This window comes from Phoenix dactylifera, chromosome 17, assembly GCF_051530095.1.
Source record: "Phoenix dactylifera cultivar Ajwa chromosome 17, Ajwa_hap1_PhDact_Kaust_v1.1, whole genome shotgun sequence".
Lineage (NCBI taxonomy): Eukaryota > Viridiplantae > Streptophyta > Magnoliopsida > Arecales > Arecaceae > Phoenix > Phoenix dactylifera.
The window spans coordinates 6,439,989-6,467,262 of NC_143206.1; the positions used below are offsets into that span (position 1 = coordinate 6,439,989).

General features: G+C 38.5%; 2 protein-coding genes and 1 pseudogene across 5 annotated transcripts; 2 read left to right on the forward strand and 1 right to left on the reverse strand.

The window, feature by feature from the left end:
* Positions 1-1,080: 1,080 nt before the first annotated feature.
* On the forward strand, positions 1,081-10,572 carry LOC103698004 (ABC transporter B family member 21-like). 3 transcript variants are annotated; one of them, XM_039122151.3, is made up of 13 exons: positions 1,081-1,237; positions 1,898-2,333; positions 2,653-2,707; positions 2,809-2,984; positions 3,209-3,430; positions 3,538-3,776; positions 4,971-5,496; positions 5,767-6,040; positions 6,239-7,123; positions 7,469-7,735; positions 8,870-9,133; positions 9,551-9,844; positions 10,003-10,572. In XM_039122151.3, the coding sequence occupies exons 9-13, from the start codon at positions 6,632-6,634 to the stop codon at positions 10,354-10,356; spliced, it is 1,671 nt and encodes a 556-aa protein (XP_038978079.2). In that variant the 5' UTR covers positions 1,081-1,237; positions 1,898-2,333; positions 2,653-2,707; positions 2,809-2,984; positions 3,209-3,430; positions 3,538-3,776; positions 4,971-5,496; positions 5,767-6,040; positions 6,239-6,631; the 3' UTR covers positions 10,357-10,572. The 3 variants fall into 3 exon arrangements, with proteins under 3 accessions (XP_038978079.2, XP_038978078.2, XP_088569975.2); XM_039122150.3 differs by lacking the exon at positions 1,081-1,237 and adding an exon at positions 1,326-1,479; XM_088713849.2 differs by lacking the exon at positions 1,081-1,237 and adding an exon at positions 1,693-1,798.
* LOC149751011 (ABC transporter B family member 11-like) lies at positions 1,980-6,099 on the forward strand. Its single transcript, XM_089928270.1, has 7 exons — positions 1,980-2,459; positions 2,653-2,707; positions 2,809-2,984; positions 3,209-3,430; positions 3,538-3,776; positions 4,971-5,496; positions 5,767-6,099. The coding sequence occupies exons 1-7, from the start codon at positions 1,980-1,982 to the stop codon at positions 6,097-6,099; spliced, it is 2,031 nt and encodes a 676-aa protein (XP_089784396.1).
* A 1,288-nt stretch (positions 10,573-11,860) lies between the features above and the next one.
* Positions 11,861-23,476, reverse strand: LOC103698003 (uncharacterized; annotated as a pseudogene). Its single transcript, XR_015974501.2, has 4 exons — positions 22,726-23,476; positions 16,258-16,326; positions 13,176-13,269; positions 11,861-12,975 (listed from the first exon to the last, which is right to left on the reverse strand). The product of XR_015974501.2 is annotated as an uncharacterized LOC103698003 (transcript).
* Positions 23,477-27,274: the final 3,798 nt, after the last annotated feature.

Sequence of the window (27,274 nt, forward strand, 5' to 3'; positions counted from 1 at the left end):
AATCATGAGTAATAAAGCTTGTCCATATTACTTGAATTTGAAAGATTCGCACAATGTGTCACCTATAAAGAATTTGTGCACCGGACTAAATTCTGTGGAGAACCAACAAAGAAGCAGGTAAGGAAGGAGAAAGGAAGGAGCAGGGACACCCATTTTTGGAGCCCTCAAACTGCCATGCATCAAAGGTGGTCTGAAACTTTCTTTTTCAAATACTCTTTTAAAAGTATTATTGAAAACAAATTATTAAAATCCAAAGCACACTCCAAATAGCATATGCTCAAAAAAGGTTGGAACGTGGGCACCAAGGAACTTTATGCTTCAAGGCTCAACCATGGGTTGATGTCTCGTAGGACCTAACCGTTTTGGGTTGGTGGGTCTTCCCCTTGAGAAAGTTAGATGGCTGCTTCAATATAAAGTTTGATATATCCCACTAATTAACTTTATGGATTGATTACAATAATGACCAACGATAGCTTTTTAATAGTTAATATATATGATCATGAATATGTTTTTGATATGATAAACAATACCAGCTTTTTCTTGGCCCCCCAAGGTCTTATGATAAGTACAGTAAGGATTCGAGCATCGTTTTACCATGTCAGTGTTCTTCTTAAGCCTACGAACTTAATTTAATGAGCAGGTAAAATTTGACCATCTGTTGTATGGATGATTGTGAGAAATATTCATTCTGAATTGTTAAATTATTAGATTTTTTATTTCCAAATGCTTATGAATGTTTTATTTTTAGATTGAATTAATAATTTTGGTTAAAAAAAAAAGAGAGTCTACAAACACTAATGTCAAAGAAAGTCTGCCAGGGAGTTTTTGGAAAAAAAGACCTAATCGGGGGGGTGGGTTGGATTCCACTCATATAGTGGGGTGATTTCAACTGTGGATTATTTGGTCAACGGTCAGGGCACGCGGGTAATTTTATGTCACAATCACGATGGCAAGTCGCAACCCAGAGGGGCAAATCTCTCCGTGGGGGCAATAAATGAGATTGGACAAAAAATCGTAAACAATGGCAAGAAAATCAACAAAATTAAAAAAAATACGAACATTGATTTCGCAATGATTACCACCATTTGACTGGAAGAAAAATTGGCCTCCAAGGTACTTCAATTCTTGCACTCTAAGGAACTCCTGATGCCCCCAACTCATGGCCATATTCAATTTTATAAATTTCAGAAGCCATCAACCTTGTGTCTGAAGCCAAGCGCCTATTTGGCTTGCCAAGGTGAGTTTTTTTAACTCTAAACTTAGTTGCAATGCTAGTTATTGTAGTTCTTCCCCTACTTTTGGTGGTTTGCTCTTCCTCTTAATGTGGGTTGGTGAAAGTATTGGGTTCTTATTAGCTCCTCCTCCTCCTCCTCCCTCCCTGCCTCCCACCCTCTCTCTCTCTCTCTCTCTCTCTCTCTCTCTCTCTCTCTCTCTCTCTCCATGCATATTGATATGTCTTGGATGGTCTGTTTATGTTTGGTAAGTCTTACAACCTTATTTTCTGTGCAATGAATCCATGTTACAACTTGACTTCATTCTGTTCCTTTTTGTTTTCCACTCTGAGATTCTAAAGAGGAATATACATGTTCACAAGTCTTCTGGAACTGTGTATATTGTTGAAGAGCTCTAAAAACTCTAATATGCTACCCTTCTCAAAGAAGAGATCATGACTCTTTTTAATTCAGATGCTGTCTTCTTTTCACCTTTATTTGGTGCTCTCAATGTTACATGTAGCAAATATATCTATTTGCATTTAAGCGACGCAAGCTTTATTCTTCTTCTTCTGAATTTTTAAATGGTTAGGTTCCCAAGAATTTTCATTCAAACTAGGGGCTGCTCGTTAGGCTGAAGGCTCTAATTTTTCCCCTCTAAAGTATCATTCTCTGTGTTGCGGCAGGTGATTCATTGATATTGAGCAGTGGGGACCGTAAGGAACAGAGAATTATAAGAGGCTTTTTTATTGAGTTCATACGCTAGAGATGGGGGCTGAAGGAGAAAAGGAAACAATTGAACTTGAAGATGGTATAAGGACCAATGATATTGGATCCTCTAGCAATTCAGTAGTAAAAGTTCCTTCTGGAGAACCTGAGAAGATGCAGGATCAGCATGAGAGCGAGAAGAGTGGGAAGAAGGGTGACGGCAAGTATACCGTGCCATTTTACAAGCTGTTCGTATTTGCAGACTCAACTGATATAATTTTGATGATCTTGGGGACTGTGGGTGCGGTCGCAAATGGGCTCGCACTGCCACTTATGACAGTTCTCATGGGAGACTTGATTGCATCTTTTGGAGGAGCTTCAGACATCCATGATGTAGTTCATAGAGTTTCCAAGGTGCGTGTTTCTGATGCAGATGCTAGTTTTTCAAACAAGCATGATTTTGTTATTCATAAAAATTCTGGGCATGATTCTGTTTTCGCTATCCCTTCTTCATTCGATGCTCAATTTCCATTTTATTTGGTTTGATCCACTATGTTGAGAATTATGATAATTAGCTTATGTTAGCTTCAAATTTTCTTTGGTCGATACTTCAACTGTTTATATGAATGGCAATTCTCTCTTATTTCATTTGAATTCAACTAAGATGAAAAATTAAATATATATCTAATCATTTTGGTGCTATAAAGTGATGAATGAGTCTAATCACGTTCAGGTAGCGCTTGAGTTTGTCTATCTAGCAATTGGATCAGGCGTGGCATCTTTCTTCCGTAAGTATCCTTTCGCTATTTGTATACATAAGAGCCAAGTTTGGTTTCAAATTCTTCAATTTATGAAGTGCTGACTCCAAATGGCCTAATTTCTTTGTCAGAGGTGGCTTGTTGGATGGCTACTGGAGAAAGACAGGCTGCACGAATACGAAATTTATACCTGAAAACCATACTACGGCAAGAAATTGGATTCTTTGACAAGGAAACCAATACAGGAGAAGTTGTTGAGAGAATGTCAGGTGACACTGTCCTCATTCAAGATGCCATGGGTGAAAAGGTACTGGTACCGTTTCATGCATTTTTGTTTGGCCTGTTTGTTGCCTTGCAAATCGATGCATTTCATGACAAGGCTTGTAGTGGAAATTTAGTTCTTCTTCAGGTTTCTTGTGATTTCCAATCCTGTTAGCCTTCTAGGCAAATGAATGATTTTGGTGCTCTGCTGCATCTCTTTTTTTTTCGAGCGTGTGTCCTAATCGATCTCATATCTATCACATTTTGTAGGTTGGTAAGTTCATTCAGTTAACATCAACTTTCATCGGAGGTTTTGCGGTTGCCTTTGTTCAAGGGTGGCTTCTCAGCCTCGTTATGCTTGCCACACTTCCTCCACTTGTGGTTGCTGGAGGAGTCATGTCCACCGTTGTATCCAAGATGGCATCCCGTGGACAGGCAGCTTATGGAGAAGCAGCAGTTGTTGTGGAACAGACCATTGGCTCAATTAGAACAGTAAGTTCTACACTTGTTCCAGGACAGGAGGACATGGTAGACCATTTCATTTCTTAATATTTTCAACCTATTTTATTTTCGGAAATCTAACTGAAGTCTTTTCTTAGGTTGCTTCTTTTACTGGGGAAAAGCATGCAGTGCACAAATACGGTGAATCTCTGAAAAGTGCTTACAGTTCAAGTGTTCAGGAAGGTCTGGCTGCTGGATTAGGTCTTGGCACAGTCATGCTCTTCTTCTTCTGTGGGTATTCTTTGGGTATATGGTATGGAGCAAAACTGATATTGGACAAAGGTTACACAGGTGCTGACGTCATTAACGTGATATTTGCAGTCCTGACTGGCTCTTTGTAAGTTGCTAATTGCTTTGCATATTTTAATGAAACAAGCTTGGTGAAAGAAACATCTCATAACACATTATGCAAATTTCATCCAATACATGGAAGTTTTCACCAAAAAAGAAACTGAAGTGAACTGTCTTGGTTAATATGATAGGAGCACCTGCTGAAAATAGGGTGAAAAGGAGAGTTTGGTGCTCCCTTTCAATGCAAAAGTATTACACTTCCCTAAATTTTTTAGTGTCACTGGATGAATGCTAGGTCGAATTGATTACATTATATTCTGCTCATTTATATAGGAATCTGAATAAAGTACAAAATATTAAAAATTTTATTAAGCATACTAAGAAACACACTCACACCCATGCATACACCCATACACACAGCAGGAAACTTAAAGGAATGACTATCATTTGAGGATTCATGAAGCCGGCACTAAATAATTAGAACAAGAGTTGATGGTTATGGTTATATGCAAACATGCACATAAGTGTAGGAAATTTGGGTAGTTAATGTATCGCTACTTATATATTGTGCTTTTCATATTCTCCTAGTACTTCTACCACCCCAATTTTCATGCAAATCAATCCAACCGTTGATGCTTGAAGTTGTATCTTCTAATGCCTCATACTATACTGCCCGACTTCTATAATTACAATCTCTATAATGTAGTTCTACAACTAGCTTAAAACTTATTTGATTTTTTTAGTGAACAATTATTAAAATTTCTTTCAGATTTCAGTACACCCTACATAATATGAAAACTTGAATTGGTGAAGGATTACAGATGGCCTGTCAAAATATAGATTGGCCTGCTGACAAGAACTGATATATGAAACTTATACACCTAGAATGTTAATTAGTAGTGACAAATATAAAGATACCTTAAGTGAACTATATTATGCCATTCCGTATTCAGCTGTGAACTATACATGTAGAATATGCTGACCACTTCTGAATTCATTGGACTCATAAAATTCAGCTAGCTTTTGAAATGCAGCATATTCACAAAAATGCAGCCGAAGTAATAATACCAAATATCATCGAATTGTACATATTTTGTTCAACCATGATAATTGTAGGTTGAATTTTGTGACAGCATCTATATTTGCAATCTTTAAGAGCTAACTGGCACCTAAAACATTTCGTGATGTCCAATCTTATAACATTGCCTAATGTTATGTATTTCTGATATGAATTTTCCAGCTCTTTAGGGCAGGCATCACCATGCATGACAGCATTTGCAGCAGGTCAAGCTGCAGCATATAAGATGTTTCAGACAATCAACAGAAAGCCAGAAATAGATGCTTATGACACAAGTGGAAAGAAGCCCAATGACATCCAAGGAGACATAGAATTTAGAGATGTTTATTTCAGTTATCCTGCCAGACCAGACGAGCAAATCTTCCATGGATTCTCTCTGTTTATAGAAAATGGAATGACTGTGGCCTTGGTTGGAGAGAGTGGAAGTGGAAAGTCCACTGTCGTCAGTTTGATAGAAAGATTCTATGACCCACAGGCTGGTGAAGTTCTCATTGATGGTATAAATATCAAGGAGTACCAACTGAGATGGCTTAGAGGCAAAATTGGGCTTGTCAGTCAGGAACCAGTCCTATTTGCTTCTAGCATTAGAGATAACATAGCTTACGGAAAAGATAATGCAACTACTGAAGAAATCAGAGCTGCAGCTGAGCTAGCTAATGCTGCCAAGTTCATTGATAAAATGCCTCAGGTTTCAAACATCTGGTCTTTCAAAAAATGTCCTTTTCTTAATTTTTAATTTTATCGGTCATCGCTAAAACTGATCACTTTCATAATAATAACTCTTTTCCTATACTACTGAAAGCTTGTTACTTGTCAACAACATTAAGGAAAGTATAGAATATTGGCTTCTTTCTCTTAGATCTTGCTGATTTGGGTTTCTTTTCTTTGTTTAATTTCATGTTGTTTTTACTTGGATTAGTTCATGATCATCTGAAATGTCTATGTCCAATATGTTCAGGGAATTGACACGATGGTTGGTGAGCATGGAACTCAGCTATCTGGTGGGCAGAAGCAAAGAATTGCCATTGCAAGAGCAATTCTGAAAAATCCACGAATTTTACTTTTAGATGAAGCCACAAGCGCTCTAGATGCAGAGTCTGAACACATTGTGCAGGAGGCACTTGATAGGGTCATGACAAACCGAACAACAGTAGTAGTTGCTCACCGTTTGAGCACTGTGAGGAATGCCGACACAATAGCCGTCATACATCGAGGATCGATTGTTGAAAAAGGTAAGGACCAATTAGACACAGTGACTGTCCATCCTCTCCTTCGCCAAAGCACCAACTAAATTGGTCCACTCCTACTTGACTTTGCATTAGTTAAAAAATGATTAATTCTATTGACTTATTTTATAATCAAAAGATTGCCATAAATCTTGAACTTCTTTATTTATCATGATGAGCTAATTTAGTTTCTATTTTTATCAGGTTCACATTCAGAGCTGTTGAAGGATCCAGATGGCGCTTATTGCCAACTCATACGCTTGCAGGAAATGAACAAAGAATCAAATAATACAACCGGACCAGACCAGGACAAATCTGATATCAGGGATTCAGGAAGGCGCTCTAGCAAAAAACTGTCCTTCACCCGTTCGGTTAGCCGAGGATCATCTAAAGGGCAAAGTAGTGGCCACTCGTTCCAAATGGCACTTGGTATGCCTATAGGAATTGATATCCAAGCAAGTACAACAGAGCAAACAAACATTCTAGAAACTGAAATGCCTCCTCAAGAACAAAAAGAAGTACCACTCCGCCGCCTTGCATACCTTAACAAACCAGAGCTCCCAGTGTTTCTACTTGGTTCGATTGCTGCCATCGTCAATGGAGTCATATTGCCAATATTCGCAATACTCTTCCAATGTGATAAATGCATTTTACGAGCCACCCCACAAGCTCAAGAAGGATTCCAATTTTTGGTCATTAATGTTCCTGGTTTTTGGTTTAGTGTCCTTACTTGCACTTCCAGCTAGATCATACTTCTTTGCTATTGCTGGCTCCAAATTGATAAGAAGAATAAGATTAATGACGTTTGAGAAGGTGATTAACATGGAGATAGAATGGTTTGATAAAGCTGAGAACTCCAGTGGAACAATTGGGGCAAGATTATCAGCAGATGCAGCCACAGTTAGGAGTCTTGTGGGTGATGCACTTGCACTACTTGTTCAGAACACTGCCAGTATGGTCTCTGGTTTGCTGATTGCTTTTCTTGCCAATTGGCAACTATCTCTTATTATCTTGGCTTTGATACCTCTCATAGGCCTCAATGGATATATCCAGATGAAGTTTATAAAGGGATTCAGTGCAGATGCAAAGGTTTGGCTATACAACTATGAAAATTTTGCTTCTTTCAGAAGAACTCTATGAAATTTGTTATATCTAGCATGAACTACTAATATATATATATATTGATAGAAATAGTTGTCTTCTGATAATGCTTCTATTGTTATTCACAATTAAATTAACTCGTGAAGCTTCTTAGTAAGGAATTTTAAAACATTGTTGCCCTAAGACAGCATCTAGGAGAGATTTTTGTAACAATTCAAGTACCTTTGCTTGTAGCTGTAACTTTAGAGAGGATCTATAGCTTTTTTCTTTAGACTTAAGAGTTTGGTGATTCCATTGATTTCTGATGAGGTGGAAATTTAAAAATGGCTGCAGATGATGTACGAGGAAGCAAGTCAAGTTGCTAATGATGCAGTGGGAAGTATAAGAACAGTTGCTTCATTTTCGGCTGAGGAAAAGGTAATCAAACTGTACAAAGAAAAATGTGAAGGCCCTTTGAGAACAGGAATCAGGCAAGGGATAATCAGTGGAATTGGTTTTGGAATCTCGTTTTTCTTGTTATTTTGTGTGTATGCAACCAGCTTTTATGTTGGAGCTCGGCTTGTGGAGGATGGGAAGACAACTTTTTCAAAAGTTTTTCGAGTACGTAATATCTTCTTCCTAAAATATTATCGTAAATTTGTATTTACCTTTAATTATTATATAATTTTCTTCAAAAACAAATAAGACAAGAATTAACTTTGGTTCACAGTCACATTTTATGAAGTTTTAAATTTGGTCTTGCCATATTTGTCACGAAAAGCATAAAGAAATTACCAAATCGTTCATATATCGTACATATGATTTGCAGTGATTAATAAAAAAATACAAATAATATAATATTTTCATACCAATTTGAAGATTTGACAGCTAATAAATAAGCCTTTTATTTAGATCTTGTGGTTCTGTTTAAAAGGAGAAAATGAATAGAAGTAATTTCTCTCATTCACTTTAGCATTAGAAAATTCTAAATTACAGCTACGAAACATCTATGAATGCTGAACTCATTGATTACAAGATACATTACCCAATTCATGCTTATAAAAACAACTAATGCAAATGAAAATTTGATTTGCATGGCTACATCAGATGCAAATCGACAAGAACAGTTGCTATAATCCTCCTTTTTATTGAGAAAGAGCTGAAGGGAAAACCCTTCCATTGCCTCCATTCTGAGCAAAACTAAAAAAGTTCTCCAAGAGGCCAGTAAGCAAAACAGACTACAAATCACCCACGAACATGGAATGCTCCAACCTCTCGTATCTAAAAAACTCAATCCAGAAACAAAAAAAATAGAGACATGAGCAATGCCACTAGCAGCCATTAATCACTTTAAAACATAAGGAAACCTAGAGAAGCATTAGGGAATCTAAAACATACAAAACAGAGCCATGAACTGCAACTTTTCAACAACAAACGAGATGTAAGAATACTACCATCCAAGGTTGGCTCTCTGTCCCATTCACTGCTTTTCCTTGAAGGACCTTCTGAAATGTGACCTATTGCTAGCACCATGCATCTCACAGTAGCAAGATTAAACTTTCATATTATTGTCTCAACAAGCAACTTTTAATGCTTAAAACAGAAAATTGAACTTATGTAGTAATTGCACCCATCTTTGCTATTTTTCCCCTTATTTGTGATGGGAGAAGCTCATCATCCAGTTCATTAACATAATGAGAACAGCTATATTTGCTCTTCTTGCTAATCTCAATTTCGTCTTTCATCTGGCCACAGGTTTTCTTTGCTCTTTCTATGGCAGCCATTGGAATTTCTCAGTCAAGCTCCATTGCACCAGACTCTACCAAAGCCAAATCTGCTACAGCTTCGGTGTTCTCCATTCTTGATCGGAAGTCTAAGATAGACCCAAGTGATGATTCTGGGATGACCTTAGAAAGAGTGAAGGGCAACATCGAGTTTCAGCATGTCAGCTTCAGCTATCCTGCAAGGCCAAATGTCCAAATCTTCCAAGACTTATGCTTGGCTATACATGCTGGAAAGGTAATGGATCTGACGACAAATAATTTCCATCTATTTTGTATATTCTTACATGTTGAACTTCTATACTTGAGCAAGTTAGACAAGTAGATTAAACTCAACCCAATAGGAAGAATAAAATCTCCCATTCCTGTTGCTTTTTGTGCTGCGACTAAAAACCTTCAAAATCCAAAGGCCAGTTGTTGGGTAGAGAGATCAACCATGCTTGTCACTGTTTAAGCTCATTCAACTAAGGAATAACCTTCAAAATCCAAAGAGCCTAGATGGTAACCTTCGATAGGTTCATCTCCAATGCGCAAACAGGCCAAAAGCCAAATGGCAAAGGATACACAGTCGCTTCTATGATAAATTTTGAAAAAATTATCATTTAAACTTACAAGTTTTACTTTGAAATCTAACAAGCTTCATTTAACTTCTTAGACTGTTGCACTTGTTGGGGAGAGTGGCTGTGGAAAATCAACTGCCATATCATTGTTGCAAAGATTTTATGACCCTGATTCGGGTCAGATATTGCTAGATGGAATTGAAATACAAAGGTTCCAGCTGAGGTGGTTGAGGCAACAGATGGGTCTGGTGAGTCAAGAACCATCCCTGTTCAATGAGACAATCCGAGCCAATATTGCTTATGGAAAGGAAGGGCAGGCCACCGAAGCTGAGATCATAGCTTCTGCAGAGCTAGCAAATGCTCACAAGTTCATTAGTAGTTTGCAGAAGGTTGGATTCCACCACATAACTACTATTTCTTAAACTAATTCCAGCTGATTACTTTTTTCTTAATAAAATTGTCTCTTTCTACTGTCTTCAAAATATATGCCCATCAAAAAATGTGTTTTATTAACTTCTGAATCTCTTAATGAAAACTGAAACTGCAGGGTTATGACACATTAGTTGGAGAGCGAGGTACCCAGCTATCAGGAGGGCAGAAACAGCGTGTAGCAATCGCACGTGCCATAGTGAAAGATCCCAAAATCTTATTACTAGATGAGGCAACTAGTGCACTTGATGCTGAATCTGAGCGAGTTGTTCAGGATGCATTGGATCGAGTAATGGTCAATCGAACCACGATTGTTATAGCCCATCGGTTATCTACAATAAAAGGTGCAGATGTGATTGCAGTGGTCAAAAATGGAATGATCATAGAGAAAGGGAAGCATGAAACACTTATTAATATCAAGGATGGGGCTTACGCTTCTTTAGTAGCACTTCACTCAAGAGCCTCTTCATAGCATATGGCACTTCAGGCAGTCCATGTTTTACCCTGTTTGTATTTTTATTGAGGAGCATCCCAGGTGTCAATTTTGTTTGGTATCCCTGTATCTCTCATGCAACTCTAAATTCATGCAATCCTCATAATGTAACCATTTTAGCCTCTCACTGCAAAATGTGGTTAAGAAAAAAATCTATGTACCACATATAAAGCTTGTTATTGTGATTGTCATGTATCTTGTTTTTTTGCAACTCTATGGGAGTAAATTCAAACACAAGTTAATCATATGATTTTTCAAACAGTAAAAATTAAAAGTGGTTGAATTACTGTTATTAAGTAATTAAGTTGGAAACAACAATGCGGTATAATGGCAGATGTGTGCGAGGTTCAAAACTTGACGAGTGTAGACCAAAACCAATTCATATATGGTTAACAAAGTTAAAGTTACCAAATTTTGAGCAGTCGATGCCAATCAGACGTGCTAAAGATTCAAACCATAGATTAACAAGCATAGGTCCCATGGAGAAAGATACTTCTATATCTTGCATTGAAAATCCTCCTCCTTTATTTCAATACATATATGGTCAGTTGTTGTAGTTCAAGATTGTTTTTGTTTATTTTTTTTACTTTATACTTGAATAATGAACCAATAGATAAGATTTCCAGATGGGTTGGATATTGCTACTCACAACCTGGCTTCTCACCCTACAACTGCTCAATTGCAGCCTATTTCGATTGCAAGAGGTTATGCAGCACTTATAACCCAACACTTTATGCATTGCATAGTTCTCAAGCGCGATTCAAAAGCTAGAGTACAGACGTGTCATACACCGGGGATTTGGATTATAAGAAGATCCTCAAGTTATTGTTGCAGGCAAGCATGACAATCACAATATCATACAATCTAAAACAGCTCGTCTATTAAAGAAGGTATCAAGTAATACTGTTCCAATCACTACGACTTTGCTCAGTAGTATAGAATGTAATGGAGGGATACAACCCCATGCCAGCTTATGGACATCTTATTTATTCACCATGTGGTTTCCATACACCACACTGATCACCGAGCCAAGTAATCAATCTGGTTTGCCAAGAAAAGGGAAAAAAGGGGGAAAATTCAAGAACTATTGTGAGCCTCTAAAGAAGGTGAACTTCTCTCCTGGTGGTAAAAACTCGCCTTCAAACTCTCATGTAAGCAAACCACCCGGAGAGAAGTTCACCTTATTACCCAGAGAGACATCCCGACTTTGAACCTAGATGGTGATATATCAACCTCATTTCTAAAAGAAAAATGAATGCAGCTTTCATCCAAGATATAAGGGTTCCAAGGCCTTTTTTCACAGTACATGGTTCTCAGAAAATATCTGGAGGCAATCTGACATCCATAAGCTATGATGAATTCAAAATTACCGATTGCAATTCAATCTGCCAGTCATATTTTACAAGAAATCACAATGCATGTAATATTTGGGAATCTCAAAAAAAGAAATCCCAAATATCTTTCATACCTGACAAAAGAAAGAGAAAAAAAGAATTCTGTATTGCTTTTCATTTATCATTGGTGGCAAAAAACAGCAACACATGAAGAATCGCCATCAATCAACCACATTTCTAGGTTCTCAAGCTCTCTCTGAACTGAAGTCAATGACATCACCGGAGACCAGAAAAACATCTTCCTGCTGTCCAGAGCCGAGGTTCATAGCATCATAACCTAATCTTACACCAATGGACAATTCATCCAACTGCCACAACCGTACATCACCCTTGTCTTCCAAAGCTTTCGTAGCAAAGTACAAAAAATTCTTCTGTTCCAACGATAAGGAATTACTACCTAACAAAGACTTCCCCACTGCTGCCACATTAGAAATAAAATCAGCAACCCAAACTTTTAGGGAAGATGGAGAGCTCTTCATGTACATTAGCCCAACATTTTTAGCAGCAAAAAAATCATAGGATGGATCTGGTAACTCCAATAATGGATTACTAATTGGAATTATATTCCAATCAAGCACCCATAAATTGAATCCCAGTTCCAGAATCTTTTTAACAACATTGGCTTTAACCCAGATCTCCTTCATCAAATTCATGTCAGAATGTTCAAAATCATTTGATTTGTCGCTTCCAATGCTGCTCATCAATAGATTTGCATCGATCACAGATCCTCTCTGGGCAAGGTCAATGAGAATCGCTGAATCATCACTGATAAGAATGAAGTTCTGCAAACCCACGCTCTCAAGATGGCAAATCAAGTTTCTTGCAATCCTCTGTACCGTCCGGTATAAACTTACCAGTATAATAGTTTTCTGTTCCTTGAAAGAGCGCAGAACAGATTCAAGTTCCTCATACCTCCTGACAATTCTACCAAGATGCACTTCTCTGAAGCAGAAATCGTACCATTTTAAATTTTTCAGGGGCTGCAGTTCCCAGAGATCAAAATCAATCGAGTTCTTGTCCAGTAATTTGGAATCAGGACCAGCTGTTTTCCCATAATTTACACCTGCATCCCTGTAAGAGATGCTCAGGGCTCTTTCATGCAGAAAATTTGTGTAAATATTGTAGTATCCTCGGGAATGAATATATTTGATGAACCATGGAGTCCATATTCTATCACCCATCTTTTGTACCATCCTGTTGTTACCTGAAAATGGGGCAAGGAAACAAGATAAGAGATACTGTACAAGACGTCACATAATGCATAGAGAAGGCAATCGCAAAGTATCTGAAATGGAATATATAAATCATATGCGAGCAAAACTAACATGCAAATAAGGACCCCTTTTTTCAAAACTTTACTGAATGTTCTAATTATTCTTTTCATATCAAAATAAATAAAATTACCATGCCCTGCAGTATTGGTTTAATGCCTTTGGCTTTGTGAATATCATACCACAAGCGAAATTCTTTCCATGGTCTTGGGAAAAGAAGTTGACCCTGTCACGCCCCGAATTCGGATCATGACACGGCCGTGCTATTGCAAAGTTAAGCATACAATAACAAGCAGCCACTTTAAAACTTCAAATCAATTATGAACAACTATATTCTTGAATGTCATCAAATGTTTCATCAGTAAAGATTGATTACAAAGCATCTAAAAATAGCAACATTTAATATTTCATTTTTTCCCCATAACCTTGAAGCATGTCGCGCTCCTTGCTTCTAGCATCTCCTATTCATCTGTAAGAATATAAATTAACTGGGTGTGAGCTATAAAGCTTAGTAAGTAACCATGCATAATCTTATAAGATCAAGCATAATATTTTTCATACTAGTGCATTATTTTAAAAAACTAACGGTTTCAACAAAGAAAGCATTTTCTATAATCAAACCAGACGTAAACCTTTTGTCTTTATTCCATGCTTTAAAATCCGTACTCATCATTATTCTTGCTTTGAAAGCCATACTTATCATTATTCATGCTTTGAAATCTGTACTGTTATTATTCATGCTTTGAAATCTGTGCTTGTAATAAACATTTCATATAATCCAACCAGTCATAAAACTATGCAAGTCCATTCATGCAACTTCATAAGTATGATTATGCATCATAAAACTTTTGCCATTATTCCATACTTTGAAATTCATACTCTCAGATGGTAGTGTAGCTATGGCCGCTCTTATTCCCACAGCAAGGCCTTTACCACTGCAGGGTCATCTTCCAGTTACTATTACCCACTGGCGGGGGTCGTAAAGACAAGTTACTTTTACCCACTGGCGGGTGTCGTAAAGACAAGTTACTTTTACCCACTGGCGGGTGTCATATGCCTAGTTACTATTACCCACTGGCGGGGATCGTGCATAGTGATCTGAGAGTTCTTAAAACATATCCAGCTTTTCATAAATCTTTTCTCATAGATACATTGGAAAGTGAATAATGGCATCATACTAAATAGAACTCATGATCATGCTGAAAACTTTATTTTTCTATGCATCTTTCTACATCATCATAATCATATGTATATAATATAATAATATTCATGATCCAAAATCATGTAATCATTTGCTAACACATGCTTGATCCTAATTTTGTGAAAACATAAATAATCATATACAATTTCATAATCAAGTAGTCACAAGTATTTGATAAAACATAAGATTATATCAGGGTTACTTTTTCCACAATTCATATACACAATTCCAATTTCATAAATAATACTTTTTCATCTTATAAAACATGATACATGATCCATAATAAAATTAAGACAGGTTATTTACATTTATTTGCTCACCAAATGCCAATTCTCCAATACCTAGCAAGATCATTAAATTACATGTCACTTGCACATTTAAATTCTATTTATTTATAATCTTAAAGTCATTTACAGCCCATCCATAGGACTCAATTTTATTATCGGGTCCGTAGCCTAATTCAATTTCTGGTTCAGGCCCATGGCCCAATTCAATTTCTAGTTCTGATCTAATCTACTTCCTGGTTCGGATTTGATTCCATTTCTGATTCAGGTCTAGGTCCATTGCATACCGGTTCAGATCTGACCAAATTTCTGGTTCAGATCTGAGTCAATTACATACTGATTCAGGTCTGACCCAATTTCTGGTTCAGGTCTGGGTCAATTGCATACTGGTTCAGTTCTGACCCAACTACTGGTTCAGGTCTGGGTCAATTGCATATTGGTTCAGTTCTGACCCAACTACTGGTTCAGGCATGGGTCAATTGCATATTGGTTCAGTTTAATCCTGGGTTTAAGAATATTGGGCTCGGACCAGGGCCCAGCTCGGCTTCGGGCCTTTAAAGCCCGATTCATATGAAGCCCACCATTGGAATCAGGCCCAATTCGGCCCACAGCAATTTTTATCTTATTTTTCTTTCTTCTTTTCTTTTCTTTTTTTTTTTCTTTTTCTTTTCTTTTCTTTTCTCTCTTTTTCTTTCTTTTTCTTCTCTTCTCCTCCCTTCCCAAACCTTCTTCTCCTCCTTTCTTCTTTCCGTCCCGATCTCCTCCTCTTCTCCTCTTCCCCCCTTGAAGCTAGGAGGCTCGATGGAGTGCTTGGGAGGGAGACGGTTCTGAGGTCGGCGGTGCCGGCGGCCGGCCAACATCGCCCGTGGCTCGGCCTGTAGCGGCCAGCCCCCCATCCTCTTCATCTTCCCCCTTCTTCTTCTGTTCCCCCCTTCTGAGGAACAAGGTCTCTGAAACCAGTCACCCAAGAGAGAGGAGAGCCCCTCGGCCTTGCCGCAACCCTCGCCGAGACCAATGGCGGCTACGGCCGAGCCAACAGTTCTCCGAGTCTGTTGCAGCAGAGGGGGAGGAGAACCCCTCCACCGGCGGCCATATTCTCTGCTACCAAATCTAGATATGCTCAGTTAGGGTTTGGCCAATAAGGAAAGAAGATGATCGGGAGGAGAAGGATCTTCGGCCATCAACGGTCGGGGCCACGACCGTGGCCGATCGTGTCAATGTAGGCTCAGAGGCCGAACACTGCAGGTTGAATCTCCCCCTTTCCTCCTCCTCATCTTCTTCCTTCTCTTCACTCTTCGATCTGTTCTATTTCATTTTCCCCTTTTTGATTTTTGTTTCACGGCTAGACTAGATCCTACTTGAATGAAGTATGAATGATACAAGGAAAAAGAAATCAAGACTAACCTAGCTCTAGAACGGCGCTGTGATGTTTCTTCCGGCGATTCGGCGACGGTGTTGAGGTGGAGATACCTCCTCCTCCAGCGCCGCCGCTCCCGATCCAGTTCTTTGTAGCAGGAGGAGAGAGTGAGGGGTAGTGAGAGGGTAGTCCATTGAGTCCCACACTGAGGAATCCATGAGTGTTTATACTCCTTGGTCGGAAGAGAGGAGAGTGGTGTCAGGCGGTTGTAACCGCCTCAGCTGGCAATCACCGCCTCTGGGTCTCCAGATGGGCCGGCCACGTTGGACTTGGCCCATTAGCCCACTGTATATGGGCTGGTTCTCACAGACCCCATGTGCCAACCATCTGGTATAGGAAAAGGCGTGTTTCACTGTCCAACCATAGTTTGTTCCATGCTTTCCTATTTAATTACAAAGTCAATGAGTTACAGGTCCCAATAAGCACCAGTACCTAAAGCATTAATATCACAATGGGAATCATAAATAAATTGATAGGGGAACCTGTAGTAAGTTTGCAAAATATAATTAAAATCAATCTTATATACATTGTAAGCCTGAAACATTGTTGACCCTTTCCAAATAGCTAAAGTTTTAGGCCCCAATTGATTAGTTAATACCATTCATAAAATTGGCAAAGATTTACTCTTTCATATATCTGCTGTAGTAGATACCATGACAACCTGACAACTTTTTATTTTGAAAGGGAGAAATACCCTATCAAAGTTGTTAATTTTATTACATTTTGCCTGCAAAATCAAATTGCAAATCATAGCTTCTAAAAATGATAAGTATCTATCCCATGCAAAAGATGAGGCCCTCGTGAGGGCGACATGGGCTGGTCTAGGTTATGCTCGTTGTGTATGCAGGCTAGTGTGGCACTGCTTAAGGGGGATTCGGCTACGGTCATTGGATGGGTTCGGTGGATTGTTGGCGATGGGGGCAAGTGTCACCCTTTGATCCAAGATAGCCGAGCCATAGTCTATGGTGGGGTGGCCTTCCAGGCTAAGCATGTCTACAGAGAGACCAACGGGCTGCAGACTGGATGGCCTCGTATGTGGCCAACCACTCCGAAAACACCCATTGGGTTAGGGAGTGAGTTGCCTAGTGCGCTCCAGGATATACCGTATTTTGACCATTTTGGATGTATCCATACTAGAATTGTATGAATCATCTGGTTCAAAAAAAACAGATGAGGCCCTCTAATTCAAGGCCATTGTATTCATGGTTATATATTCCCTAAGCATGAGCAACTTCCAACATTTTTAACAACTGTAAGAGGCAAGCAGGACACCAAGTCCGCCTGGTGCCTAGGCACACACCCCAAGGTCAAGGAGTGGCTGGCAATAGATCATAAAAAATAACTAGTATAAGGAGAAATCTGACAAAATAGTTATAATTCAATAAAGGAAACGTTATATTCAATAAAGAAAATAATTCGATGGAGGTATGGTCTTGGAGCATGAAATACTAATTCATAAATCACTTTCATCCTACATGCTCGAACATAATGCAAAATATTCAAGCGTCCACCTAGAAGTTGCTGCCTAGGCAGCCAAGCCAAGGTGCCTATCTTTTAAAACAGCAGCAGCTTCATTCACCCCATTGCAACTTAATCAAGTTAGGCAAGCCTCAAACTATTATAGTGGGATTTGCTACAATATACACTATTTTCTCCAAATAGCTGGATAACAAAATTCATTTTGTACATCACTGATATATCATATATTAAAGAAATTCCTATGCCAACTATCAAAGAACTCAGATAAATTCAAGAATTTTGGTCATCTGCTGATTGCAAAAGCTACTTTAAGAATGAAGTGGCAAATAAAAAAGTACATCCACACATGCTTTAAGATTAAGAAGTTTAAGTCACATATTCTTGTAGTCAAATCCAACATCTCCTCAGAAGAGAGATCATTCTTTCAGAATCAAAATTGAAATAGATAGAACATATCGCCTGATATAAAATTGCCCTTAGCACTCTAAAGATTGATTCAGCAGATCTTATAAATAATAATGTAAGAGAATGAATGAAACAAAGTCAAAAAATTGAAGAAAAGAGAAGGCTAAAAAATAACTTGCTAAAGTTTATTTAATATCAATTGATCAGTGGATTAAGCATACAAGAGAGCCTTTATTCATAAGGTCCAATTCTTAATTAAAAATTGACACTGTAACCTGGGTAACCTGAGTTTAAAAAGAAGTCCTTTCAACTTACCAAATACTCAGCCACAGAAACAAAATTAGGCTCCCTCATCATACACATTAAAAAAATTTTACAAAATACATATATCACACAATCCTAAGAACTTCAAAACTTTCTCATACATGTATAACCATATTAAGACTTCTAAACACTATTTTCAGTCAAAATGAATCTTAATGAAATTGTGAAAACAACATAAATCACTTACTATAGTAGTTCCCTTCTCAAATTAACCAAACATAGTACTATAAAACTCCTGTAAAGTGGCCTGTAATCATATTATTATGGAGTGTACTGCTGTTCTGAACTCCTAAATTTCCAAGAATAATTACAGTTAGCTTTTGATAGCAAAAAACAAACTGACGGACCTATATTTTGATTTCAACTAGCAGAAAGAATGCCCTAGAAACAATACAAAAGCCATTAGACCCAAAAAGAATAAAAGGTCTTTGATCAAATATGACTAGAGGAATTGCGCCACTGCCTAGATAAGGAGTCACCCTAATATCCAAGCATTCAGACTTCCAATTGGAGACCTTCATTGATACACCTCTAGGGATTATAGAAAACTAAAGCATGATATTGAATTGTTGCACTAGCCATATAAAATTTGGGGCAAACTGTTAGGACAAAACATAATTTGCAATTTAGCACTAGTATAGGGGATCCTATATTTAGTTTAGCAGCTTTATTTTCTGCAGATCTAGGGAATTCTTAATGCACCTATGGTAATAAACAAGATATTTAGGTTCATCATATCTGTGCAATCTAAAACATGAATACCGGCAAATCATGCAGTTAAAAAGATCCATATGTAATGAGATTTAAAAGGACAAAAGAATTGGCACCCGATAAAACTTATCTTCTCAGAACAATCATAACTAGCATGAACATTCCACACATATGCAATTAGCTTCTTAGATCAAAGTAGTCATGGAAATTATGAGAACTTTTCATGACTGTTTCAATCAGATATTATCCTCCATAAGTTGATGACAATTTAGCGAATACTTGAATTTATTGTAAATAAGTTTAAGGTTTTCTAATGTTTTTGAAGTATTGTTCAGTTAGTGAAATTAATGAAATATGATAATGATTAGGGACAAGGCTCATTTCTAAATGCACAATGAAATTTCTATACAAAAAGCCTGGTCTATAATCTATGGTGCCCTGCCCAATAATTTTTAGAATCATGCCATAGATAAGCGGGCAGGATGTTTTCATATGAGGAATGAGAACAGCAGAATGGGTGCCCATACGACAAGAATCCTTATTAAAAATAAGGAAGAGAGCCTTCTGCAACTTTTGTTGTTAAATTTCTTAAGAACTCTTCATAATGCTGAATTGGGATTTTAAACGGTTAGGAAGTTAGCTGAATACAAATTCACTAAGAATATCTTCATGAGTCCAATATTGACATAGTTACTCTTCAAAAGGCTTATAGTGGTTACAACTTAGATTAAGAAAGTCTTCATCAGGATCACTCTTCAAATTAGTATTGCAAAATTTTTTATAAAAAATTAGTATTCTGGTCTCAATAAGCTCAGTTCAAAGGAGCTCTGGAATCTGAACCTTTTAGAATTAGATGACAGATTTTCTTGTTTATAACATTAGATGGCAAACTATTTTAGCTGTCTCCACTGTCTCCATTCATGCTTCTCCTCTTCTTCTTACACTTTTCTTTCTTCTTTCTCTTTTGTTTGGAAAAATCAATCTAGACTTAGGTGTAAACAAGGTCAGTTCAACTTGTTTTATAATCAAACCAAGCTTGAGGCAAACTCAAGCCATTTGCAGGCATCTCACTTATGAGACCTATCAAGAGCCTGAGACCCCTTGAGGCTTTCATAAGTACACAGGTATATCTCAAACTGATGGTGAAAATACAAAAATATAATAAAAAATATATCCTAATGATTTGTTTATTCATATTTTAAGTTCTAATCTAGCAAGCTCAAACAAGCCAGGCTCAGCTCTAGTTTAGCTCATTTACTAATCAAGCAAGACTAATCCAAGCAAAATTTCAAACTGAACACAAGCTCCTCACTGTCAGGTCTCTTGTTTGACAGCAATATCAACACAAATCCGAAATAAAAGCATATATAAACTCTATTTCAAAACCATGAACCTTCTTTTACTAACTGCAGTTTAACCTACTTTGCAATAAATTTTCCTCATGCCCAACATCTCTCTGAATCTTCCTTTTCCAAATCTCTTCTATCATAGATTTCAGACAGCCAACACATTATTTTTCAACAGAGAAATTTCTTATAGATCTACTAATCCTACTTGTAATTGTGAACTCTAATTGTAGTGTCAACATTACAACCAAGGAATATAAAGGGCTTTCAAAGAATCCTAAAACAAAAGTTCCCAAGTACTGAGCCAATCCCCTTGGTCATGAAGTTCAAGCTTTGGGCAACCAGGGAGTAACTCTTAAAGATTCCTTCAGGCATTAAAGCAGCCTCAACAAGGAGAGGGGGAAAAAAAAGCAAGGTCTGATATAAGGACCATGGAAGTTTAACAAAAGGTATGATACAAGGAATTGAAATCGCTTCAGAAGCAGATATTATAAGCAAAGTTGACTTAGAATAGATTTTCAGTAACATTGTATGCTATTCACTCATTCATGCTATAGATCACTAAGCAGCAGCTTGAGTGGATTGTAATAGAAGGGAATCAAGCTAGGGTGGAATTTTTGGCTCCTCCTTTATAATAAACAATTAAAATCTCCTTGTGGAGTATGATTTATGGTCATTTGTAGGCAAAGAAAATACCATATGAACTAGATATGCAAGTTATGGTACAAACAAGAATATATGAAACATGTACAACATTCTGTGTTTGATGAGGTTAGTTTAGCCTTGAACAGTGTAAGTTTAGGCATTCACAATAGCTTTCAAATGTCATTTTTTTCACTTAAAATAGGGAAAATGAATACACAAACCCAACAGTGCAGAGTCACTATAGGCCTGGCACAATGACAAATATGGCTTAACCAAAATAATAGAGCATAAAAATATTGTAGCAATATTGAATGTATACATAAAACAAATGGATGACTTAAAAATATTAAATTACATCAAATCATTAAAAATTATGTGATAATAAGCTATCGGCACTAGGTAGTAATATCATTAGCACCAACACTGATATGTCTAGCTCAAACATGATCCTCCACAGGATTTAGTTTGCATTATTAATCTATTATTGATGGAAACTAGGAGAAATCACTAACATGGAAGTTGCTTACTGATGGTAACTGGATCATGCCAATAGGATGAGAAATTGCACTGGTTGCTTATTCTATGCTCTGAATGTCCCACTAAAATTCTTTTAAGTGTCGCAAAAATCATAGTTAAAGCATTGGGAAGAGTTTCATAATAACACAAATTCTGGGCATCCAAAATTGAGATCCACATATTAAGTAGGTAGTAGTAACCCAAACTCTCAAAAGCATTGGATATATTTCATTTCAGCAAGAACAATCATTCAGAATTATTCCAATGTACAGTTAGCAATATAAGAGGTTAAAGCAGCTAGCAGTGCTGTAAAGCTATCAAGGATTATAACTTCAGATTCAAGGCACAGTTGGCCCACAGACAAAATTTGAACATTATCTACTAAATGAATTCATGTCTAAGTATATAATCAAAAATATAGGTTTCATTGTCTTTGCATAATATGGTCATTTAGTAAACTGAAAAATGATTAATTAATGTTTTCATGAAATGGTATCTCCGCCATATGAGGAACTTTTAAAGCTTGACAAATTGAGACGTGCTAAATATATGTCTTAAACTAACTGAGCAGCGTGGAATGTAAAGTACAGGACCATGTGTGGTAGCTAACAACCTATCAACTTATGATAACCATATTTTGCACATTTCAGATGAAATCCAAATAACTTTTGAAAATACATGATATTTTAGAAGAAATGTGCAAACTGACAAAAATGGATTACAGTTGAGAACTTTCAAAGAAATGTGTTATCATGTGAAATATTAATTAAAAAAGCATCCAATCAAATGGCCAATGCTAGCACAATATCAAACCCTTTGCAAATATGCTTTTCTCAAGTCTTTCACAAGAGCAATTCATATATGTACCAAATGAATGGTTGAATTCACTGCTTATGGGTACAGTGAGAAAAGGAGACACGTAAAAACTGGAGCCCATAAACATTACATGCAATCTTAGAATCGAAAAACCTACTAGACAGTAAACAATAACATTATATGATCCCATGCAACCTGTCAGCCGATTCCTCTTAACCTTATTACCATGACCTTGTAATGTAAATATCGTTCTAATCCTCGGCTGCATTAAGTTTTAGTTTCTCATGTTATCCCAACCAGCTGTCAACCTAATGCCATCCTTCTGCCTACGTAATGCCATTTTCTTCCTTTCTATTCCAGCTTGGTACCAGCACTGTTCATATTACTCAACAAAATCAACATACAATAACTCCGATTCAAAACTGCCATTCAATTCCACACTCACTTGATCTAGGAACATAAATGAAACATCACAAAGACATATTATTGGCATATACCAAAGAGAATAGAGATCTAGAAATAGAGAATGGTAGCCATACCTGCTACAAACCGTGGCCGCTGCAATGATGCCCCATAGATTAAAGGGCTATAGTTCGACCGATCATAATAATACTTCAAAATCAATTCTTTCAAGAACTTATAGTACAGCGGCGACAGCTCCAGATCATCCTCCACCACAAAGGCGAAGTCGTCGTCCGACTTCGGCCACCAGGCTTCCAGCCACTGAGCTTGAAGCCCGACATTGGCCGTCCGGTAATGCACGAGCTTCTCTCCATGGGGCCAACTGAAGCCATCGACGAGATCCAAGATCCGGCGCGATTCCTCCAGCTTCCGGTCCAGCAGGGCGGACTCGTTCGCGGGGTCGATGGCCCGGAAGTGGTCGACGAAGACGTGGAGGCTCACCCGGTCGCCGCCGTAGTCGGCGGCGGAGAGGGAGCGGAGGCAGCGGCGGAGGGAGTCGATGCGGTCGAAGGTGAGGAGCTTGATTGGTGATGGTGAAGCGCTGAGGGTTAGGGTTAAGGTTAGGGTTTTGGGAGTGGGAGAAATGGAGGGAGGAGTGGTAATGGTAGGAGTAGAGGAAGATGATGGCGAAGGCGAGGATGAAGAGGAGGGAAAGGAGGGATCCCCTTTTCGGGTGCATTTCGGGTTAGGGTTAGAAGAAATCAGGATCCATCTCTTGGTGTTCTTCGTTTTCCCTTCCTCTTCTGGAGTCGGCCAGGGAGAGGAGTAGGAGGACTTCAGGCGAGAGCGCTTTTTTTTTTTTTTTTTTAATCGGCTACTCATCCCATAGCCCGAATGTGAGTACAGCCCTCCAAATCACAGGCAACTAAAAAATACAATTGTGGAGGAAAGTCTGATGCAGACGTCCAAAGCAAACCACCGAAATGCCGGATGATAAAAAAGGCGATCCAGTCTGCTGCCCGGTTCGCCTCCCTAAACACATATACCGCCTGAAAGTCAGCAATCATCTGAGTCATCCTATGGGACTCTCGGATGAGGGGGTGACCATCCCCAAACCGATCCACTGGCCGAATCCAATCAATCACCACCGATGAATCACTCTCGAGGTACACACCGCTCGGCTCCGAGTACCTGCCTCGCATAGGATATACACTCCCAGGCTGCCTGCAACTCTGCTCCAACCACTGTAAGTCCTGGCGTGCGCCGCCCTCCTGCTACTATCATCCTACCGAGATGGTCTCCGATCACAAATCCGACCCCTCCACACATACCATCCACAGACCTGCTGCCGTCAAAGTTCACTTTGAGATAGCCAACGGATGGAGGTGCCCAAGAAACAAGGGCAAACCGTGGCGCTGAAACAGCGTGATGAGCATCCCAGATGTCCCTAACCAACCCAGAAGTGACTACCGCAGCCGCCCTAATAACCTCCCTTGCAAGCAGCATCGCCCGGTCTACCACCATCCTTGAGGGCGACCTCCTCCCCTTAAATTGTTAGATGTATGCCCTAGAAGCCAATCTGGCGGACACATTATTAATTCTAGGACATAAATTTGTACTTGACTTTATTATTATTGAATAATAAATGGGCATCTTTTTCATTCATAGTGTTTATGTGTCTATGAATCGTCCAAGGAATTAATAAGATGATGATATATATTCTCAAGAGTTGAGAATTTGAGCCATGTATCATTGGTGATTAATTAATAAGATGATGATATGCACCTGCTCTGATACCACTTGTTGCCCAAGGTGACAACCCAAGAGGGGGGGGTGAATTGGGTCTTTTAAAACTTTTAAACTACTTCTAATCTTTTAGATTAATTATGCTAAGTTGTATGGATGCTTAGTGAAGCTTAACCTTAGCAAGAGTATGATTCTAATCTAATCAACTATTAAGCAGTGGGTTCAATAAAAGATTAGTCTAATTTTGCCCTAGTATGCTATTCAATTTAATGATTGAGTAAATTGATTATGCTTGCAACTAAAGGATGCACGAAGAAGAGTTAAGCAAGCTTAATATCTAAGTAAGTGAGTGAGGAGGTCAGTCAACAAAGAGCATCACAAACACAACAAAAATATAGTGGTTCGGTGCATCCCAGCACCTACATCCACTCCCCAAGACCTCTTGGGAATTCCACTATAATCCTACAGATTACAGCCGGTTGTTTTACAAGCTCACAACCCAACTTGTTGTTTTACGAGCGCACAACGAACTCGGTCGGTTTTCCCAGGCTCACCGACTAGAACCACTCCGATTGTTTTCCCGGGCTCACAATCAAACCCTTACACGTTGGTTTTACCCTCGGCTCACCAACAAACCTAAACCCCGTTGGTTTTCCCCTTGGCTCACCAACAAACCTTAAACCCTGTTGGTTTTCCCTTTGGCTTACCAACAAACCTTTAACCCCTTGATTCAATCCCTTGATTGAATCAAGTTACAAGATATTAAAACAAAGGATAAAAACAAATCAAAGCTTCTTAAACAAGCAAATATAACAATGTAAACAAATAAAGTAAAGAGAAGCCCTCAAACGAGTTTTGAAGATGGAGGAGCTCGACTTCTTCTTTACTTGACCCTCTTCTGATTTGGCACGAAGTAGAAGATCACCGCGGCAGCACACGGATGGTGAGGAAGCTTTGGAATACACTTGGAAGCTCTTCTTCTCTCTATTTCACTTTGAATGGCCCTTATTGTGCTTATGGGAGATTTCCCTTGGAATCTCTTCCCTAAATGTGTTCTCCTACTTCCATGAGTTCTCCCCTAGCTCTCTTCTTGTTTTTATAGCTTTAGATGGCGTGGAAACAAGAATATAGCCGTTAGAGACAAGAAAAAGAGCCGTTGGACACAGTCTGCATTTCCTGACAATGTTACCGTTGGGATCGGAGTCGACTCGCGCGATCAGGAGTCGACTCGCCTGTTGCAGGAGTCGGCTCGTGCTTTACTGGAGACGACTCGGCCACTATTCCAAATTTGAATTAAAGTGCATGCCTTGACTGGGAGTCGACTCGGCTTCTGGAACTGACCTGGCAATTTCGGAGTCGGCTCATCCACTGAAGTCCGTGGATCCAATTTTGAATTTTGTCCTCTCGAGTCGACTCGACTGTCCTGGGAGTCGACTCGAATCTCAGAGCCCGAACTCCCGATCCTCTGTCTTTTGGCTCGTCCAGTCTTGGAGTCGACTCGAACTTTCTTGGAGTCGACTCGGCTCTCAGTTTGCGAAACACAGCCTTCTGCCATCTTGGTGTAGCGCTGCCCTGGAGTCGACTCGAGCTGTCTGGGAGTCGACTCGAATCTCAGAGGCTACTTGGTTTTCTGTCTGTTGATGGTCGCGGAGTCTCGGAGTCAACTCGTGCAATGCGGGAGTCGACTCGAATCTCAGAGTCCAAAAAATGCTCTCTGACTTTTTCCTTGTGTTCCGCTGAGAGTCGACTCTTGCTTTCTTTGGAGTCGACCTACCAACCATCGGAGTCGTCTCGCGTTCCACTGGAGTCGACTCGAATCTCAGACCCGAAAACTGCTCTCTGACTTTTCTGCCTGTGACTCCTAGGAGTCGACTCATACTTTTCCGGAGTCGACTCATACTTCTCCGGAGTCGACTCGAATTCCACTGGAGTCGACTCGAAGACTGTTCTTTTGAATTTTTCTTTTGATTTTACTCCTCCAATTTGAATCCTTTGAACTTTAAACTTTGGGCCAATAAATTGTAGCTTTCTTCCAACTTGAGAGCTTTGGAGGCCTTCTTGTGTTCTTCCAACTTGCTATGTTCCTTGCAAAATAAATATCTTTCTCCTTGCAACATAAACATTAGTATCTATACTTCAAGGTTTTGTGATCATCAAAATCAATCTATGAATCAATCTTTGGGTCATCAATCTCCCCCTTTTTGATGATGACAAAACTTGGAGTATATGCAATATAAAAGATATTGATTTCTAGAAGTAATACATAGCTAAGTTGCATGAAGTAGAAAACATATATATTTAAAAACATACTTCATGATAATGCTTTAGATTTAATCAGCTATGCTTTAGATTTAATCAGCTTAACACAATCAACATATTTAAATTTTAAGCTGATTTGTATTCAATTCAAAGTAATAAAGCATTCTGAGTATATAGCATATAATTAGATATTTCTCCCCCTTTTTGACAACATCAAAAAGATAGGGAAACATTAAGCACAAAGATAAGAACACTCAAATATTTCTTTCCCTTATTGTACTCTGATTTGAATGTTAAATTATTGCAAGGATATGAATCATATAACTTAAGGCAATAATATTGGGATCAGATTAGTGAGCACAGATCAGAGCCAATTAAGATAATTTGCAAGAAGTTTTCTAAGTTGATACCACAGATAGTTTTCTAATCAAGTGTAGGTGGGATCTTCCCTAGGTTAATTCAAGAAGTGGAAATCTAACCTCTCTTCAATAATAAGTGTGAAAGCTTGTTCATTTAAGATCTTGTGCCCAATCTATTAAGTATTTTATCAACATGAGAGCAATTTAATTAATTTTCAGAGTATAAGAGCAATATATTAAGTATGATTGCAAAGTTCTTTTATGATGTAAAAATATTATGGCATAAATACCAAAACATGAATTCATGAAATTTATGATATAT